Genomic DNA, 21183 nt, shown 5'->3' with positions numbered 1-21183 from the left:
TCAAGTCACAAGTCATAATGATAGATTAAGCATGTGAAACGCATATTCCTTAAAACAAAACGTTCTTAAAATCCGGTATCTTTGTTGTAAAAGTACTGGTCCAACCATTAAGAGAGTCACAGTGTTTTTCCTGGGACGAGAAAGAGCTTCAATTCATGAAAATGTAGGAGGAATTGCTAGATAAAAAAAAAAAAAAATCTCATGAAAGTAGCCTACCATAAAAGCTATTTTTTCCAAATTTAGTGTAAGGGGATAAAATACGGAGGAGGGGTCTACCGACCAATTGGCAGAGAAATGCCCCTTCCCTATGCGTCTAAGTATATATATGTATATATATATATATATATATATATATATATATATATATATATATATATATATATATATATATATATATATATATATATATATATTGGTGATTTGTTATACCCTCGAACTTTTAAACTAATCTTATGGTAAGGTTACTCGTAGTAATTGTTGATAAAGCTGTTAGGTAACAACTTCAATTTTACAGAGATTTACGTGGTTTGGTTTCAAAACTGAAATGTTTATCAGCTGTACGCAATGTGAAATGAAACTTCAATGTCTCCTTAGGGTAATATCTTCTTCCTGTAATTTATCCACCTATGTCGATTAATATTTTCTTTAGTTGAAATTTGTACGCATGATATTTTTGGTTTAAGGCTGACGTTGGATGCAAATTTTCTGTATAAATTCGTTCATATCCACATTTAAGGAGGATACACAGAAGATTCTCAATCTGAATGTTTTTTTTTCCTATCTTGGAATGTTATCCGACCTCGCTAATCTCCCCTAAGAGTTGGACCTTCCTAGAGAGTCGTTCAATTAACAATATCGTGGTTAATAAATTATTTTTAGACAGAACATGGGAGGGTGCTGAACAGCGAATATTATATCATTTACTGAAACCACCAACATAACGTGGTTTTTTGTTCTTTTTCAGATCGTCTGCAGTCACAAAATCTCTTACAGCACTGCGAGACTACCATAGATCTTTATCTCTTGGCTCGTCAGGAGCTAGTCCAAGCGTTGCTTCTCCTACTCTACGTCCAAAACTACTTGGGAAGTATACAGATACTCCATCCAGAAAGACATCAAAGAAAATCTCCTCTATGATTGAGAGAACGGCCAATAAAATGCTTGTGAAGGCTTCACAAACAATTGAACAGTCGACTCGACTGGGTATTGTGAACAAAAGAGGTGCTGCGATAGGTATGATTCAAACATTTAGAGAGAGGGATCATCAAGGTTTTTTATTTAGATATGTTGAATCTCTATTGACGAAGACAGAGAATCAGACAGGCAAGTTTTGTTGGAAAACACAGCAACGCTGCTGATTTTTTTTTTCACAACACAAGCCGCACAACATTATTTTAAAATTGAATACTAATTATGCAGCTTTCTAAAAACTTGGACAAACCATATCTACTTGCTATTGCTGTGAGGCGTATGCCTTATAGCAACAATGACCAGCTCAACACTGCACCATAACTTGCACCACTTAACATTCACTAAAAACAGAAGACATTTGTATGATTGAATTCATTAGTTTCACATCTATCCTTTTACTGAACTAGAATGATGGAGTTACTCCGACTTTTTATTAAGTGACCTTAAGATGGTGCTTTGGGGAAAAAAAATCCTTTAGTCGCTGGTTATTTGGTTTGAAATGGTGGTCAGTGGTGTGACTCTGTAAGATCAGCCATAGTCAACCCTGCTCTAAATGAGTACCTGGAGAAATCTGGGGAAGGTAAACAGGGAGGGTGTGCGAAAGCACAGGATGGCTGGCCCCCAACTTAACCGCAGCTAACTGTTTTGCTGTTTCTTTCTTTAAATTATAAACAAAAATAAATAAATAATAATAATACAGTAAAATTATACAAATAATAATAATATAATAATCACATTTTTAAGACATTAAATCTTGAATAAAAATTCATGATTTAATTCAATCATTTTTTTTTTTCGTTCGGAAATAAACCATCTGCTTTTCTTCCCTCTGTTGAGCGATACTACTGGTCATATAATGTCACTTTTGTTATGTCACTAGCGTGTCACTTGTGTTCACTTAATACTTGTGTTCCAGGTTCTCAATTTCGGTTGAATGGTTTTGTTTTTGCTTGTTTTCTCAAGGTAGGTGTGACCGTTTGTTTAGCCAAAGCATGAAGAAACGGTTAATTGCTTTTACTGATGTTTGTAAAGAATTATTCAATACAAAAAAAAGAAATAAGGTGTTGGTTTATAATTTGGGAAGTTGGAGATGTGTGTATTATAAATCATAATCCAAAAGTCATGCAAAACATTTATTTTTGGTTAAAAGTAATTTCTTAGTCATTTTCCCAGCTGGCGTTGGCGGTTTGTTTTTTCAAACAAGTTTGATTAAAATTATATACACACTTTTATACAATATTTATAGCTATGCTGGTAAGTCGTAACTTCAATTTTAAGTTGTTTCATGACTTTCGACATACTGTTACACTCATCACAGTTATTAATCGAATATTTTTTTTTCTGCTCGCTTATAATTTTTTCCTTGTTGATAATTCACTGGATAAAAAAAAAAAAAAAAAAAAAAAAAAAAAAAAAAATTGTGTTAAATCATGGTTGGAAGGAACATTAAAAACTTCCTTTTGTGAAATTTTACGAAAAATTTCTTCATCATATCATAGATGTATTACGTTGAATAGATACCAGCTCGTTTTCAAAACCGTTTTCAAAATGCGAGTGGGCAGGGAACAGTAGCAGTAGAACAGTAGCAGTAGAACAGTAGAGCAGGGAACAGTAAAAGTAGAACAGTTTTGGTGGGAAAGTAGCCGTTTACTTAAACATGATAAGGGTTTTGATGCAAATGTTCTTTGAAAAACATATTGGTGAAAAAACTTCTATAATCTTTCACTGGATGCGGGTAGTCTACAAAAATTTTCGGATTGATCGCTTTAACATCACTAGTGATTGAGCTCGTTTTCAAGTCTCTTTGGTATATCATTTTGTTTATATTTATTTGACAAGACTGTTTTTCATTTGAAATTAAACGAAATAATAATATTGAACAACGGGTAAAATTTCTAACAAGACAGTGAACAAAAGGACGATTTTGCACCGATTTTGCACGATTTTGGATTCACTTACGGAAGATTTTATAAATGGAGAATGAAACAACAAAAATAAAAATTCACTTTAAAGAGATAGAAAAACGGTTAGAAAAATATGAAAGAAAAATCCACTAACACTATATAAAAACAAAAGAACAACTCACGTCTATGCTAAGTCCAGCATGGTTGATTTGAATTGTTCTTCCGTTTTTCATTCTCTTTCTGTATAGCTTTTGTTTCTGTTTATTTTTCTTACCACCTTTTTACGTTTTTGATTAAGCTAAGGTTTTAGTTTTTTTTTTTTTTTATTGATTTATTTTTGATTGATTTTGATTTTTTTCATTTAGTTGATTTTTTTATTTAGTTTTGTTTTATTTTTTTTCCATTATTATTTTTTTTTCACTGTCCCATTAAAAAATTTCACCCGTTTTTTAATACGTTATAGTTTTTGATTTGTAATTTAGCTACTGTTCTTCATGATTGATATTTATTTATTAAGTTGTTCTTTTATATTGTATATTTTCCAAGAAAATTCCTGGTACTGCGGTCACTAAATCCTAATTTTTAAACTGTATATTTTGTCATATAAATCTTTGAACAATAGACTGAGGAAGTACGTAGCAATTTCCTTGGGAGGGAAGGATACGGCATAATATAAGCGAAAATATGAAAAACATTGTGATATCCTATTTTACTGTATTGGATTAACAACACTTCCTGACTGCTAAAGTCCTTGCGCCGGCCTTGCAGTGTTTGCTACAGCTGGGATCGATATTTGGGTCTTGTATTACCAAGCTGAGGTCAAACCTACTGTGTCAGCACAGGATGACTTGATACCCTCATTCTCCAGAATAATCGATTTATAGTTTATAAGTTGTAGTTATAGTTATAGAATACGTTATAGTTTTTGATTTGTAATTTAGCTACTGTTCTTCATGATTGTTATTTATCTATTAAGTTGTTCTTTTATATTGTATATTTTCCAGGAAAATATGTCAACACAGGATGACTTGATACCCTCATTCTCCAGGATAATCGATTTATAATTTATAGTTATTGCATTGGATGACACGAAATCCATGTACTAATGTTCCATGAAATTCGATTCTTACCTGAAATTAAATATAAAAAAAAGTTGTTTTTTTTTACAGAAATTGAATTCCGATACCGAACCCCTCCGCAACCACACGCTCTTTATGCTAAAGTTCAAAAATCCAAGCTGTAAATACAGAAAAAAACTTCCTATTTATTTCAATTTATTTTTTGCCTTTCTAAATGATTGAGGAGTAATAATTTCGTAGAAAATTACAAGACTATATAAGTCAAGAACATCTGATGAGTCCATTTGACCCGGAAATTTCTCCCAGAAATTTCAGTATCCCCTAAATCCTTCTAAGTCCTCCTCTGCCCAATTTGTAGACGACCTGCTTTTGGTTTGGCCATAGATCTCAAATCTCATGCGGTCTGCTGTCAATTATACAGGCAAAGGCCGTATCCAGGGCCGTATCTGCATACGGGCAAGGCTTATCCAGAGGGGGGGGTTGAAAATTATAGGTTTAAATGATCAAAATTTCAAGACTGATATTTGCTGACACAGAGATGATGTGCCTTTAAACGATATTCCCAAAGAATTTTACTGGTATAGAGAGGAGATGAGACGTTAGATCAATTAAAATCGTTGAATTAATTTGGAAGTACAAAAAGCTGGTCTCTGGGAACTCGTGTTGCAATATATTCATAGTCTGGTTTTTACTGTTCCTCAAATTGAAGGGAAACAGTGTGGTTTAGCTGTATCTTATTGTAATTTTAGGATAGAATTTATGAATAGGCTACTCATTGAAAACTCTGGAGTTTTTTTTTCTTTTTAATTTATGTTTTTTTTTCACAAAAATTAGTATTTGAACACGAGTGAAAAAGAATAATAAAAAAAAAAATGTTATATCACTTAAGAAAATAAAGGTAATTGGGAAGAATAAGGGGTGGTCCTATATTCAAGATAAACCTTCAGCACCCACAGTCTTTTCCGTGGTTGTGTTGGGGGCAAAGTATCTTTCATAGAGAAGTCACATGTTGCTTATAAATGATGTTGGAGGAATTCGAATATTCCAAATACTGAAAAACATGGGATTTATATGAGAATGACATGAATTATGAGAAAAAGTGTTTTACAGTATATGTCATTATATATCAACTACCATATCAACCAAATAGTCTTTTTCTGTTTCCTGATAATTCTGTCTTATCAAATATTATCTGATCTTTTCCAGTACATTTTTAGATGACTCTACTGCACTTTTACTAAATTTTGGCTTCACTTAAATCGACTTAATGGGGGGAGCACCCTCTATGCTCTTTCTAGAGGCAGAATAAGTGGGACTTAAGTTCTCTTAAGCCATATTTGCAATTTTCAGAATGAAATAAAGCTTTGACCTGTTTCCAGACCTTCTCCCCCCTTAAAATGGCACGTCCAATCCCTCATAAAAATTTAACTAGGGCCCTTAGTCCACCTTGGTCAAATCTTCCCTTTCCTTATTAGGAAATAGATATTTGGGTGGCCGTGGATCAAACACCTGAAATTAATAGTTTGGAGAGTTTAAGACATTGCTACAAATCCTGTCTTCTAGACACGCAGGAAATAATAAATTTTGGGAGCTTGAGAGATATTCAAGTTAAAAAAGAGTAATCATTGGCTAATTTGCATAGGAAATATTTGCAACTATGGACAAAATAGCGGAAATCGTGAACTTTGGGAGGTTGCAGGCTGAACTTTCTTTCCCAGCGTACCTACCAAGACCGTGCTCAGTAGTTTCATTTTTTACTGATGAAGTTCTGATCAATAAAATTTAACCCACAAATAAAGTAATTATTAATCTTGATCACTGTCAAAATATACTTACTGGCTTCGTCATTCTCATAATCAGAAATTCGCTAGGGAGAGGGAGGTGGGAGTAAATTCACTTTGGGAGGGTAGGGTCGTGAAAACATAAAACGGGCAAATTTTGTGAAAGTTTGAAGAAATTTTTGAATATCTATAGGGATACCTTTTTATGGAAATTAGGATTTTTCAGGATTGGAGGCTGTACCCTGCCCCTCCCCCAAAGCTAACTCTATTCTCTATAAAACTTATCATAATAGAATTACCATGTTTCTGATGAAGTGTGATTTTTGTGTTTTTTGGTTGTATATCTGTCACCATTGACTGGAAACCTAACTGTTAGCACTAAATAAAACGGGATTCCAGGCTAGGCTATGTATACCTGCTCTGTGTACAATCTATTTGGATATCTCACTAAGTATATAGCAAAGAGTATTGGTACCTTGTAAAAGTGGAAACTGACGATTGTTTCACAAAAATCACAACATCGTCAAACCTTTGGCGCTTCTTGATATTTTTTCTAACTTTCGCAATTTTCTTTTTTTTCAGAAACTAAGATTAGACACTTGTTACTAAACGTGTTTTGCCAATTTCCCTGATCAAACCAATTTTTCCTTATTATTACACTAAAAATTGCCAAAAGACATCAAACGGTAGATGACATTCTGTTTTTGTTTTTTGTGACACTAGTAAAAGCTTTCACTCTTTGGCATATAGTTGGTAATAAATTATGCTTTCGATATCAAAATATGTTTTAAAAGTAAATTTCTGGACATTTTTTTTATGGAAAAGAATCTCATCCGCCTCCTTTTGAACAACCCTTTGCATACTAAATAGGATTTTATTCGAGCAATAACTTACACAGAATTTTTTTTATAGATAGAAATATAAATATTATGTTAAGCCTCAATAAAGCCCTGTGAAAGAAAAAAAACTAAACAAAAACACCGTAGAAGTAAAGTGCAAAGAAAAACATTTAAAGAGGGAATTTTATAAAAACTTGAAAAAAATATATTGCAATCTTTTTGGTGGCTCTTTCAATTTCACCTTGTTCAAACTTTGGGAAAGAATCTATCCCCTGATGTCACTCTGTACGTGAAACTGTATTATTACGCTATTGTTAATCTTTTGTTATATTTTTAGATTCAAAAGAAGACTGCCTTGATGAAGTTGAAGTTTTTTGGCTTGTTACAGCTGTTGAGGCATTTGTGAAGCTGTTGCAGATTGAACTTAAGCATATGATAGGCATTATTCACTTAAAACACTTCAAATGGGTGCTCTCTATAATCATGAAAGAATCCCTTGATCTCATCGTTAACGATGCTGAGGTTAATAAAAATTATTTTAATTATTTTAATTATTATTTGAAGTATTTTAACTATTTTAAGTATATTTTAATTACTATTTCATTTATCGTATTTATTCACATTTTTTTATATGATTTATTCTACGTAAGTAAGACCAAAGCATGCACATGCATGGGGGAATCTCCTAGCTAATAATTTTCTTGATTTTTGTATAGAAATTGCATTATTTGTCCTGTTTTATGTTTTACGCTGTTGTGTAGTTTCTCTCTCCCACTCATAAACAGTTTTCGAGAGAAAAAAAAATGCTTTGAACCCATTTAGGCCAAATATTTTATTTGACTAACGAACATAAGACAATTGCTACATCGCAGACAGAAAAGGTTGCCAATTAATTGGTTATTTGTTTTGGAAATCGGAATTGGTATTGTGTTTGGAAATTTAGGAATTTGATTTTTCCACAAAACCAGCAGCTAAAATTACGTTCATCAAGTATATAATTGAAAAATAGCTTTTATCTCGAAATAAAATTCGTATATAGATATATCTGAATCACTTGGATATACTTGGATCGACAATTATTTTGTCTGCTAATTTGTTGTACCTCTTTTTTTTCAAAAGAACTGACATTAAAGTTGTAAGGAAAAAGGAAAAGTGTTATCTTTAGTTCCGTGCACCAAAAGGAAAAGGATATATTTTGTCCTTTCGAGCAATTTTCAATTGTGCTCCATAAAATTAAAGTTATGGAAGAGCTTCAGAAATAAATCAGTATTTGATGCTGGTGTTATAACATTTAGAAGGATAGGTTATAAGGGTCATAGACCAATTGAAAGCAAAGAACATTGAGAAAAATAAGAATTTTCCTTAACATTAACAAGAAATAAAAAGGGGAAACGATAAACTGGTTTTCCGTAAATCCTAAAACTTAATAATAAAGTAAGTTTAATCCAAGCATTAAGTAAATCAGAATTTAATGCTTTGGGTATGTGTTTTTTATTTCTGAGTTTAAATTATCCCGAGAAATCGGATAAGTTGATTTTCTGATATGAATTATTTAGTGTATTTCAAAATTTAATATCGTCTGCTAGCACCGGAAAACAAACATCTAGTCGAGCTCAGGTGAGAGGCTTCAACCTAACTGTCCATCTAAGTTAAAAACCTGATGCCTTCTTAAAAACCTGATGCCTCCTGATATATGAATAAACCTGATATATAAGAATAAACCTGATATATTCTTAAAAACCTGATGCCTCCTGAAAAAAGTTGTCAATACAATTAGAAAGGTGACAATTGCAGTATTTATGTATAAAAAACAACTAAAAACTTGGCTTCCTAGGAGTTAGTTAACATGTGGAGCTACCAAACAAAGATAAACTGTGGAAGACCGTTTATCTTCATCAAAATTATTGTCAACCTTTTTTACGAAGTGGGATGGGTGCCATACAGTCAGTAAATCATTAGGTAATTGATGGCGCTGCAAATTTATATTAAAACTGGTATGTTACAATCAAAAGATATGATCTTATAGAATCATTGTACTACTATATCAACGAATAAACACGGAATAAGTGGCAAGTATTGTAGGTACGCACGTGTATAATTTGTAGTGAAAAGGGACCAGAAACTCGTCCTATTGAAGGAGAGGGGTGGGGGTATCGAAAATCCTAAAGCATATTTTAAGTTAACAATTTTCACTTTTTCAGGTAGGGAGTCAGCGGAAAAATCTCAGGAGGTAGGGACAGTTGGTCTGACGAACAAGAGAGGCACCTTTTTTTATGTCTTTCCAAGTTGTTCAATTTGATCGCATCCACATTTTCAAACTGCTCGGTAAAAGTGAAAGCTTAATTTTGGCTTCACTGGCAGACCACGGTTAAAGGAGTTTGGTGTTGCATGTATTGAGCCAGTTTTTATAACCCCGTTATATGTTTAATGGTTGATGCGTTTCTGAAGCTACATGCAGTCTCTTGTCGTATTTTAAAACCAGCTTGTGTCCTCGTATAATTTGCGCCTGTCTGAATTGAATTGTTCAGATCCAGCCAGTCGAGACTATTTCAGGTTTGCTTTTGAAGTAACATCTCACTGAATAACACGGATAGACTTAAAGCGGTAGAGAAGGTTCTGTGCATTGACTATGGATCAAATTTTGATGCCAATTAGAAAAATAGGGGTGACGTTTCTTAACACAATAGAAAGTATTTCGAATAAATTGAGCCTCTGAAGCCTTTTCGGAGAAGTCTTTACAGGACATTGAAAGCAGCTTAGATTCAAAACAAAGTTAAGGTGGATACAAAGCATGAAAAGGGAAGCTCTTTGAAGACAGTATACAGAAAGACGCCAACCTATGCAATTTTTTTCTCGCTTTCCCTAATAGTAGTGGTAAGCGGAAAAATCAGTCCGGAAATGCCTGGGTGCAGCAAGTGGTGCTGGACCAGGGTTGACTCCTTCAGATCTTCTGCCTGGCATCGGGGTCCTTGAGCTTTGTATCCACAATGCTCTGGCTTCAGACTTTTGTGGACTACCATTCCCTTACATTGCCCGGGCATTATATTATTATTGTATTTGATAGAATTTTTGTTGGTTTGTTTTTTATACTTTGATTAGTTATACCATTAGAGGGCTCCATACCCATTAGAATCATGTTAAACATGAAATTTGTTGAAATCTGGACGCTTGGACCTATTAATGCACTGATTAAGTGTCGAGGAGCCGTTAGTTATGTTATCTTGAACCAATGGTGTCTTAATAGATGTCCTGTTGTTTTATATTGATTAATGCGATTACCATGGGCTGGACTTCTTTCTTTACTAAGTTCCAGTTAAGAAAAAGCCTCTTTTTGTGATATATTCATCTTCTAAACCTGCTTTCGTGTTCTGAATTACTTTTCATAATTTTTCTCTATTTATTTACTACTAGTTTACCCCTCGAAGATTCCCCGTCATTGGATTTCAAATGAAACATTTGGATCAGGGGGTATGGATTCCCTCCCAGATAGTGTTAAGGCGGCTGAACACCAGTATTTGTTTAAAAAAAGGGTAAAGAATTTTTTGTAAGGGGGGCGAGGAGCCATGATTCAGAGATAGAAGTTATATGTTATCATTTATTTTCTTTTTTTATTATCTTTTTTTCTTTTCTTTTTCTGTATTTTATGAGAATGTTCATTAGTATGTGTTAGAAAGAAATTTAAAATTTATTTAGAAATTTAAAAGTTATCTTTAAGTAAGTTAAAATCGTTTTTGGTAACCGCCCAGCCCCAGTGCATTTATGTCTTCCCATGGGCGGTTACCTATGGATCATGTTTAACTAGGTCGTTTTTGTAATAAATTAATCTAATCTAATTGGGTAATAAAGTCCATCGATCGAAAAAAACGATAATGCACTGAATCGATAAATACAAACATCAGTTATTTTTTTTTAAAACGTCATGTATTTCACAATAAAGTTAATCCCAGGCTGAATAAAGTTTTCACCTACAATTTTTATAAATTACCTAATTAATTGATTTTGATTGCAATATTAAAGAGTCGAAAAAATAAATGCAAATGAAATTTGCATATCTGCGGAAAATTTTCCCACATGTAAAACAACGATAGTGTTTTTAAATCTGAAAAGTATTGTTAAATACCACATTTAGACAATCTAATGAAAAAAGTAGCCTTTTAATTCCGGAAGTGACGGAATTCGTAATTATCTAACCTGTCAATTAAATATCCGGAAAATCTGAATAGTTTTCCGTAAAGAATTATAAATTATTTGCGCTGAGGAATCTCCAATTTAATCAGTGGGAAAAATATTAAGAATGATTAGAGGATTTTTTTTTTGGGGGGGGGGGAGGTGGTGTAAATTTTTTGCCTAAAACCTTTGCAAGAGTAAAGTCAACGACTTATTAAATATTCTTGGTGACCCGTACGAGCAGTGTAGTAATGCATAAAGGAGTGTAGTAACTCAAACACCAATAGTTGTGAACCATCAAGTCACTGAAATTGATTTTAATTTCGCTTAAAAGTTTGACCTTTCTTTCAGATTTTAGCGGTCAAGTCAAAGCGTTTAATTGCCAAGAATGAATTTTCATCCCTCCTGTCGATGCTACTAGTACTAAAGAACTTGCAATTGATGAAAAAAGATTTAGATGAGCTATTTGAAGGTTGTAGCTCTCAAGTTAGAACAAAATATTCTAGTTTCGTCAACCTGTATTGCGAAGTTGTAAGTCCTGTCTGTTTATCTTTCCTAGGAAGGTAATGACGCCCCCAAGCTCTGACCACCTACAGCTCCTTCTCACCTCAGAACCTTCTTGACATTGCTCGTAATTTTCATATACATATTTTCTGGTATTTATCTGTTATAGCCACCACACTCAAGTTCATGGTCTGACAGAATCGCTTTGTTTCTGTAGTTTCTTTCAGCTTAACGTGAGAGAGTGTATATATACTGTAATGGAGGTATATTTTAATTAAATATTTTAGTTGGTATGTTCGTTAGGTTAGGTTAGAAACCATTTAATGTAATGTGTTCTATGGGGCCTGATTGCCATAATTCTCTGTTATAGTTTCCATAATTTTGCTACTAAAGTATTTTATTTTCATCATAATTGGATAATTCCATTAGGATTAACCTAACTTCGTTTCTTGAGTGTGGTGGCTTTAACAGATCGTTATCTACATTTTGTCTAAAATTTTGCGGTTGTCCCCCCCTCCCCGTGAAATATGTTCCATAGCGCTGATCTTTTCTAGGTTTGTGGTTGTGTCAAATTTGGGGGATAAATTAAAAACTCAGAAGGTTGTGAAACAATTGACATTTGAGAACAACAAATAATTATAATAATAATAATCTGTATTTAAAAGCCAATTAAAACCATATACAAAAAGACAAATGCTAAAGAAAAATCACACTTCATTTGACATCGTTCCCATCAATACAAAATTTCCTACTGCCACAATATAACGGGTAGTCCTAGACCTCATTAACTCACAAAGCAGCCTATCTTCCCCCTCCTGGATAATTAATCCCCTTAAATGAGAGAGTTGCTTACACCGGAGGAGGAAATGGCCCAACCCATTATTATTAATGCAGTGAAAAACGATTGGACAATCATTATTAATCATTATTAATCATACAATGATATAATGATTATAATATTAATCATTATTAAGATTAATCTTAATTGTATGCTATTACCTTCATCCTAAAATGGCTTATAACTACGAATTCTACCATTTTTATGGTCATAATAAGTAAAAGCTGTTAACACTAGTTCTTTCTTCCCTTATAATGCAAAGAATTGATCTACTTCTCTTATCATCAGTAATATTTGTACTTAAAAATATAAATAATTAGTTATTATTACTGACAATTGGCTTTTTGAAAGCACCCAAAATTTGGGTTGAGGTATTAATTTTTAAATTTGAATTATTATTAAAATTTAGTGTGGTATTAGGTGTTTCAACTAATACCACAGAACAAAAAACTTAAAAACGGTTATCATATTCATAGTACGCAACTATTACAAAAAAGAATCTGTATATTTTGGATAGATACAGAAGTAATACAACGTCATTTGAAACGTTTCCAACGTTTCAAATGACCAGCTGCAACATCAGCCCTGGTCTTTAATCCTGTTTTTTTGGATTCGCCCTGATGTTAGATTAAAATTACTACAACATTAAAGCCATTGTTTTAACTAATTTAAGTAGCGAGCTATTCCTGTCAACAATCACCGAGGCTCTAAATAGCACAATGCTGGTAAAAAATTTACGTATATATTAAAAAAATAAGTCCTATATGAAAACCAAATGCCATTAGTGTAAGAAAATTTGTATTCTGAAAAAGGAAAACTAGTCCCAAAAGGGACACGATTTCAATAGGAATGACATCGACAAATCTAAGATATCTGATAGTCCTAGAATTTAGGTTTCAGTCCTCTAGTTAGTTTTTTCCCCTGAGAAAAATACTTGTCTTGTCTGGGTAAGAAATATGGCCAAAGCTCACTGTGTTGGCACAAGTGTAAGTATATCCAGTGACCCTTATTAGATCAGTTGATGGAAGATACGTGCTCCATGGCTGATACTTACGACTGTAAATATTTTTATATTGATTTATTTTATAAGTGCTTTGAAGTGGGATCTGTCTTGAATATGTACACAGATCCTAAGATTCTTTCTTTTGTTGTCAGATTTGATATTTGAATTAATCAATTATTTTTATCTTTGCGCAAGGCTGTGTCCAGGTGGGTACAGGGTTTGAACCCTCCCCCAGAAATTATTTTCAGACTCGTAAAAGCGCAATAAAAATGTATATAAGCAAACTTTTGATGGTTTTTTTTTCAAAGTTATTTTGCACACCCCCTCCCAAACAAAAAACCTGGATACGCCCTAGTCTAAGCGGTCCTTTTTCATCAAGTTTGGCTGTATAATCAAGCTAGGTCACTTTGACATCACAGAAATATTTTTTCAGCAGATCTTGTCGTCTTTTTTAAAGTCGACATCAGAATGAATGGATTACCCATATGCTTGTGATCCTCTTTTGTCAAGTCCATCCAGATCACTTTGACATCATAGAAATTTTTTTTTGCTGGCCTTGTCAATTTTTAAAATAAAATAAATTACGTCTTTTAGTCTCATAATGGATTAATGACGTTTCTGGAGTACGTTCGGTCAGGAAGTGGCGCGTCTCTGCCAAAAGATGGCACAGTTTTTGAAGTAACAAGCAATGTTCTTATATTCCTAGAGCAACTTCTACATTATGTCGATGCTGTTGGAATACTTCTATCGAAGGACGAGGAATATAAGACTGCATGGAATTTAGGTCGCTCTAAAGAAGAGAAATTTAAAGAATGCTTTGGACTTTACCTCAGTAAGCGTTTTAGCTCATAAGTGTCGCTAGAAATAAGTTTTGAATCTGATATAATTACTTTTTTTGGGTCAGTGATTTTATTAATAGTTGAAACGTTCAGAGGCCGATTTAATCGAGTTTAGTAAAGATAATAGAATGGGATGGAAGAGGAGCGTACGTAGCTGTATTAGCCTCGGGTGGCTTGGTGCTGTAGCGAGTTCTTAGTAGTAGTAGTAGTACAGTGAAGACAGTGGAGGAAACTCAAAAATAATTTTTATTGTTCATTTTAATTTTAATATACAAAACATCCCGTAAAGAAAAATATTTTTCGATTTTTTTTTTGCTTATATGTTCAACTACAGGGAATATGCTCCTTCGTGTGTTAGTTTTAACTGATAATGACATACACCAGGGTTTTTTTTGCTTAAATGTTTAAAAACAGAGGATGTTCTCCTTAAAGACTTGGTCAAATTGGCTTCCAAAAAGAGTGACATGGACATTCAGCAATAGAAAAGTTTTACTTTTAAATTTTTTTATTATTGAGGTTTATGTCCCCTGTGCAAGATTTCGACGTGTTGTATTTTAGCACTTTATGGTATAATATTTCAACGTAAGAAGACAATTATAGTATCATTCGAGATCTTGAGATTCAGTTCTATCTACTCACTGAATTATATTTCAAAAATGTGCCTTGTATTTTTTTAGATTGAAAATTAAGCTGAGAATCCATTGAAATAAGGAAAATTTCCCTATTTTCTGAGCAAGATTTGATCGTTCTCCAAGATAAATTCGATGTCATATGACCATTTTGGCTCGATGAAGGGATAGGTCTGAACCTAATAAACTTAATGACATATATATCTTATCCTTTGGTGCATTTTAAAGTAGTGGCTTCATCGCAAAATCACCCTTTTCAGTTGGAACATAAAAAAAAAAAAAAAAAAAAAAAAAAAAAAAAAATCAAAATCTGTTGATTTTTTAATTAAAATCAAGTTGCTATCAATCGATGCCTAATTGGAGAGAAAAAGCCAAGATAGATAGTCTAAGTGATAGGCATAAGCCTTTTTCAGGAATGCATAAAAATGATGTCATTTTCACTTGTTGATACATAGTCTATCATCCATCCATCCATCTTAGGGCAGAACTAATGTGGATAGTTAGTGCTTATATTTAGGGAGCCACCTTTTTCCACGACCAAAATATAAATAAAAAAGAAAAGAGGAAACAAGTGGCTCTAACTAGTTCATCATATTATAGGCTCAACTTTTGAAAATTTAGATGGTGGTACACGATGAAAAGTTCAGATAAGAAATGGGATGTTTCAATTTTTTGGTTTCTTTGCTTTCGTAACAGAATAAACAGATCCTTTTCAGTCCGGAATTGATGTTGCACGTTTGGGACCTTATCTTTAAAGTTTCAGGGTTCATTTTCCTCTCAACGTTTAGTGACTCTTTTTTCTTTCAGAAAAAGCATTCTCGCTGCTAAACTTAAATCTCTCCGTGAAGTCAGAAGAGTACAGTGATGCCTGTATTAAGGCTGTATTTCGATTAAATAACTTTCACCACATTACAAAGGTGCTTGTTCGATCGGGTTTACTTGATCTTCTTAAACGTGCCTCGCCTAACTGTGAAGATGATTACAGGACTTTGATTGAAAAACAGAAGAAAATGTATTTTCAATGGTAAGTCAGTTGTTTATTATGTGGGAGTTATTGAACACCAGTAATTTTCCCACTAATGTATGTTAAATAAGTGGTCACTGCTCACGGTCAGACTGGTAACATGATTGTTGTTAACAATTACTTACCTCAACATAATTAAAACAAAAAGAATACCAAGGACAGTCAAAGTAAAATATAATTGTTGGAATTCGTTAAGTTGAAATTTACACAACCGTTTATTTCAGAGTATACAGTCACACGCCTTCAGTGTATTATTGTTATTATTATTTCCCTGGTCACTTCGTATGGAAGGAGTGGTCTTAAAAACTTGTGAAGTGGAAACCTGTTTGGAAATTGGAAGTTCTAGTGCCCTTTTTAAGAGTTTAAAGTGATAGGAGAGCAACCAGCACCCCGACCATCCTCTTTTTGGCTACCAGGTCCTTCGTAAACCCACGAGATACTATCACTGAAATTTTAAGATAGCCAATTTGTTAAAAAGAATCGAAAGGTCCCGTAAATATGCCCTCGGGGATTATATGGCCTCTAAGCTCCTGTGGTAAGGGCCGTAAATGATGTAAATTCCCAATTGTTTGCGCATATGTTTTATAATGGAAATGAGGGCTTGTTTGATGCTGGGTCGGCGATTGCCTCTAAACTTACAGGAACCATTCTATGGGTTAAAAAGTATCAAACGTTTTTTTCTAGTACACGGCTCCCTCCTTTTCCTCAAAAGATATGGAACACAAAAAAGGTCTTGGAACCCCAATATAGACGGGAAAATAGGAAAATTATATTGGTTCTTGCCGAAACGGGACACAGCAAAGAGACTGAAAAGTGCCTAAAAGTTTTTCCTGGCCACTCCTATCGAAGGGATAACGGGAAAACTTAGGAGTGGGCTAAATCGATGGAAAATTTAAAGTTATTGTCCTCTTTTAGGAAAGTAATTAGCAGTAACCAGCCTCCCCCCCCCCGGGCTTGTCCGAATACAGCTTCCCCCGCAAACCACCATAGTATTGGATCAAAATTTCAATATATTCAATTTGATCAGAAACATCGAAAGGTCTAATGATTATGCCTCCAGGGTCGACATTGTTCCCAAAGCCCTAGGGGGGGATGACCCTCACTTATATAGATATACCCTTGTTCACGGATAGGTTTTTGTTGGAAAGTTAACCATTTCTGGTCTTGGTTGTCCGATCAACTTGGACCTCTTAAGGATAGTTTGTCAGACCAAGACTCCCAATAGTTCACCAGGATGAACTCTGAAATTGACACGCGTACCTGAGTAAATCAAAAGACACTATATGCACCTGAGTTTTCAAGCTATTTGCAATATCTTCGGAATTGCTGGGGGATCCAGTTGAATTTTTCAGGTGTGTGCGTGTGGGGGGGGGGGTCAGGCTGGGTCTCAAATTTTGTCTTGGGGAATGAGGAGCGATGGATCGGAAGAAACTGCATATCTGCATGATCAAAATAGCACATCTGCAATAGCTATGGGGATGAAGTTGAAACTTTCAGTTGCTTGTGGAAAAAACAAAGGGAAGGGCGGGGCAAGGAGAATTTTAGTTTTGTTAGTTTAGGGAGGGGTGAAATAATTTTTGTTTCTGATCCATCAAAATGTTTTACACTATTAGCTTCTATGGGATTTATACTTGATGCACAGTTAAATAACAAGGTAAATCGAAAGACTACATTGACAGTTTATCAAAATGGCATAACAGCGATAGAATCTTGCTACTCCGCAATATTTTACAGTTCTACTAATGCTCAAAAATAAATTATTGTCATTATTAAATTAGCAGCGGAGGATTTTTGACTCCAAATAATTATTTTTACTCCCAATAATAATTATTTTTCCATTTATTTCTTTGCTCTTGGCACATTTCACTTCTTCTGTGTTATATTTGTGTTGGTTACCCCCTCCCTGCCTTCCTGAAATGTCCTGCTTTTTCTAGAATTGGCGGTTTATTTTACTGCCTTGATTGCTCGTTATTCACCATTTTGAATAGTTGCAATCATCAGTGCAGAATATACTTTTTCCTAAATTTTGCAGGTAGAGATACTGGTTTTGCCATGCGGGTTAAAAAAGGAAAAACATACACTAAATTATGCAATTAGAACCAAATTGTCTACTCGTTACAATAAAAACTCTGTTGTTAAATACTACTACATCTAGTGCTATAGCATTAGCTGTAGAAACATTGCAAATAAGGACAGAGTGAAACTTGAACTAAACTATAAGCGATCCAAGGAAATATATAATTATGCTCAAAGTTAACTCAGAGGTCCTACTATTTACCTGTTCCACCTTAATTTGAATAGTAAACTTCTCAAACCAGCCTCGGAGATATGTCCCTTTTCTGAAGGAGTGGTGTTACTTCGTCTAAGGCCTAGTTTGATGTCAGGTGAGAAGTTCAAAAGCCTCAGGGGGTTTGCTTATGAATAAGCTCCCCTCCCCCCTATTTATTTTTTTATATTTTAAAATTAGTTAAGTAATTATAGTTGATTAGGAAGAGTCAGAGCATCACGAAGACAAATCTCAGAAGACTCTCGTCTTTAAATTGCTTCTAATTTGAGAACGAAATTATAACTCAGGTATTCTTCTTTCTAGGGATTTGTTTATGATTAAACTCCCCTCCCCCCCCCATTTGTTGTTTTATATTTTAAAATTAGTTAAGTAATTATAGTTAGTTAGGGAGACTCAGAGCGTCACGAAGACAAGTCTCAGAAGACTCTCGTCTTTAAAGTGCTTATAATTTGAGAACAAAATTTCTTCATTTTAGGCCTCAGTGAGCTTAAAAGGTGCCTACAAGGGGATTAAAGCAACAGGTAACTCTAATCTCTTCCACGTCAATCTTCCCTACCCTGAGAAAACTTAAATGTATTTGAGGTATAAAAATCCATAATCAAAATAAATAACTAAACAATTATTTTAAAAACCTTTCTCCCACTTCTCGAAAACAATTCTGTGGGTCTGGGTTTATCCTAGAACTTTAAAAAGAATTCTTCACAGAGCCCACACTCACTTTTATTAATGTGGAGTGAGACTCTTTTGTTTTAAAAAATTGTTGACCTCTCTGTTACCTTATTTTAGTGTTAGTGTTCCTTTTGCTGTCTAGGGGAAGTCATCAGTAACAGATACTGCTACTACTACTACTAACAAATCATCGCAGCACCAAGCCACCTAAGCTCAGCACAGCTGCGTACAGTCCTCTATCCCAATCTATTCAAAGCCCTCTTTACACCCTCCCTTGAAGTTCCCATTTCCCTTAAATTTTTCCTTATTATTTCCTCCCACCCCAACCGAGGACGAACTGTTTTCCGTTTAGCTCTATACGGTTGGTCGAAAGGGACAATCGACGGTAATCTGTCATTGTAATCCTTCATTCGCAGAGGTGCCCTAGCCATCTCAACCTTTCTCTCATTATAGCCCTAGAAAGGGGGATTGAACCACATCTTTCGTACAGCCTACTGTTTGAAATAACTCTATTATAAAGCTCGATTAATTGAATTGTTCTATTCTGTTCTATCGGTTTTCGGTAATAGACCGTGGTTTGTATTTGAATAAGCAGCTGAAACTTATTGGTATCAGATGTTGACGCTTATAAAGCAAGCGAAGAAAGCTAATACAATCAACAAAAACTATCTTGGCTTACGCATTTTTGTCAGGAAACAGCAGCATTAAGATCGCCTTGTGTTTATTTTTTTATGAATTGTGTATAATCTTTTAATACTACATAACCAGAAACCTAAACACCTTAATTTCGTTAAAAACCTAATTTACAAATCAATACACATTTAATATGATAATTTTTATTTAGCTGGTTGAAAGTACTGAACCCAATCACACAAGAAGACCTGTCGCCTGTTGTCCTTGATTCTGGGAAACTTAGAGACAAGGATAGAAATCTCATTAAGGAAAAGTTTTTGGTGAGTTATTTACACTTTTTTAGAATCTTGTCTTATTGCACTTTTGTCAAAGCTTGTTTTGAGAAAGCAAGATTCTGAGTAAATTATAGTTACAGAGATCTATTTATACGGAAGCCGTCCATTCAAAAAAGGTAGTGAACTGAAGAGAATCAGATTTCCGGTATGTCGGCTTCGTTTTGGCTCTTAGAAGAATTAACGGCAATAGGTAGCCAAAATGAAAAAGTAAACATAGCTTTAATTGAAGTCCTATAAGGAGTGAATCCGCAGTATCGTCGTTACAAAATGGAATCAAATACAAGCTTCATTTCACACAATTTATGCCCACAGAAATTTTTTGACTATACTTTATAAGATAAATCTGGATTGTTGATTTTTCCAAATTACCATAAGCATGATTGTAAAGCTGGTCTATAAATCCTACAAAGGTAGGATTTCGTCACTATTTTAATTTAAGCTATGTAATTCAGACAGGAAGAGTAATTTATAACTTCTGCTATTTGGTAAATGAGGGAAGTTGTATGGGCATGATGACATGCCCATGGCATGTCATACCCTAAATGGTATAGTTGCCCTACAATCTCTTTTGACTCTTAAAAAGTGAACGAGAACTTTTAATTTCCAATCAAATGAACCCTCTCCGAAGTTTATACAAGCATCCCTTCCATAAAAACGATATATGCCCCCAGAGCATTACTTACATCGCCTGCGTCCGGGCCATGGGAGGGGGGTGCGTCGACACATGAGTTTTTCTTATCTGACTTTTGAATTATTTTTAATGAAATGGCTATTTTAAAAATTTTACGGGATAGGCTTTTGAAAAAAAGGGTGTGTGGGGGAAGGGGCGGGGCTAGTTGACATCGGATATCTTTTGATTCTTAAAAAGTGAACTCGAACTTTCAATTTCCAATCAAATGAGCCCTCTCTGAAGTTTAAACGAGCAATTCTTTCATAAGAACCATACACGCCACCAGGACAACACTTACAACGCCTCCCCCTTGGGCCCTGGAGGGTTGTGTTGAAACTGGAGTTTTTGTTATCTAATTTTTGAACAATTTTTAAAAAACTGGCTATCTCAAAATTTGTAGAGGATGGGTTTGGGGAAAAAACGGCATAGGGGAAGGGGAGACTAGTTGCCCTTAAATCTCTTGACTCTTAAAAAGTGAACCAGAACTTTCAATTTACAGTTAAATGAGGCCTCTATGAAGTTTATACGAGCATTCCTTTCATAAGAACCATACATGCCCTTAGGGCATAACTTAGAACACCTTCTCCCGGGCCCTTGGGGGTTGTATTTATACTGGGGTTTTTCTTATCTAACCTTTGAATTATTTTTTTAACAAAATGTCTATCTCAAAATTTTCATCAGATGAGTTTGGAAAAAGAAGGCGTTGGGGGGGGGGGGGCAATTTGCCTTCGGATTTAGTTTTTATATTAAAGATTTAGCTCTAACTTCCAATTTCAGTACAAAGTAGCCCT

General features: G+C 34.3%; 1 protein-coding gene across 4 annotated transcripts in view; it reads left to right on the top strand.

Annotated features, from left to right (window-relative positions):
* Exo70 (exocyst complex component 7) overlaps window positions 1-21183 on the top strand; it is a 61484-nt gene that overhangs the window by 33911 nt on the left and 6390 nt on the right. For all 4 annotated transcript variants that reach the window (XM_089086586.1, XM_089086588.1, XM_089086584.1 and 1 more), the window contains exons 5-10: window positions 965-1233; window positions 7132-7316; window positions 11313-11492; window positions 13901-14138; window positions 15582-15798; window positions 19599-19707. In XM_089086586.1, the coding sequence (XP_088942712.1) occupies window positions 965-1233; window positions 7132-7316; window positions 11313-11492; window positions 13901-14138; window positions 15582-15798; window positions 19599-19707 (1198 nt within the window). The remainder of the gene's footprint in view (window positions 1-964; window positions 1234-7131; window positions 7317-11312; window positions 11493-13900; window positions 14139-15581; window positions 15799-19598; window positions 19708-21183) is intronic.

The sequence above is a fragment of the Artemia sp. Qi Xiang Cuo genome, chromosome 3 (assembly GCF_049724085.1).
Source record: "Artemia sp. Qi Xiang Cuo chromosome 3, ASM4972408v1, whole genome shotgun sequence".
Lineage (NCBI taxonomy): Eukaryota > Metazoa > Arthropoda > Branchiopoda > Anostraca > Artemiidae > Artemia > Artemia sp. Qi Xiang Cuo.
This window is presented reverse-complemented; position numbering and strand designations above follow the sequence as displayed.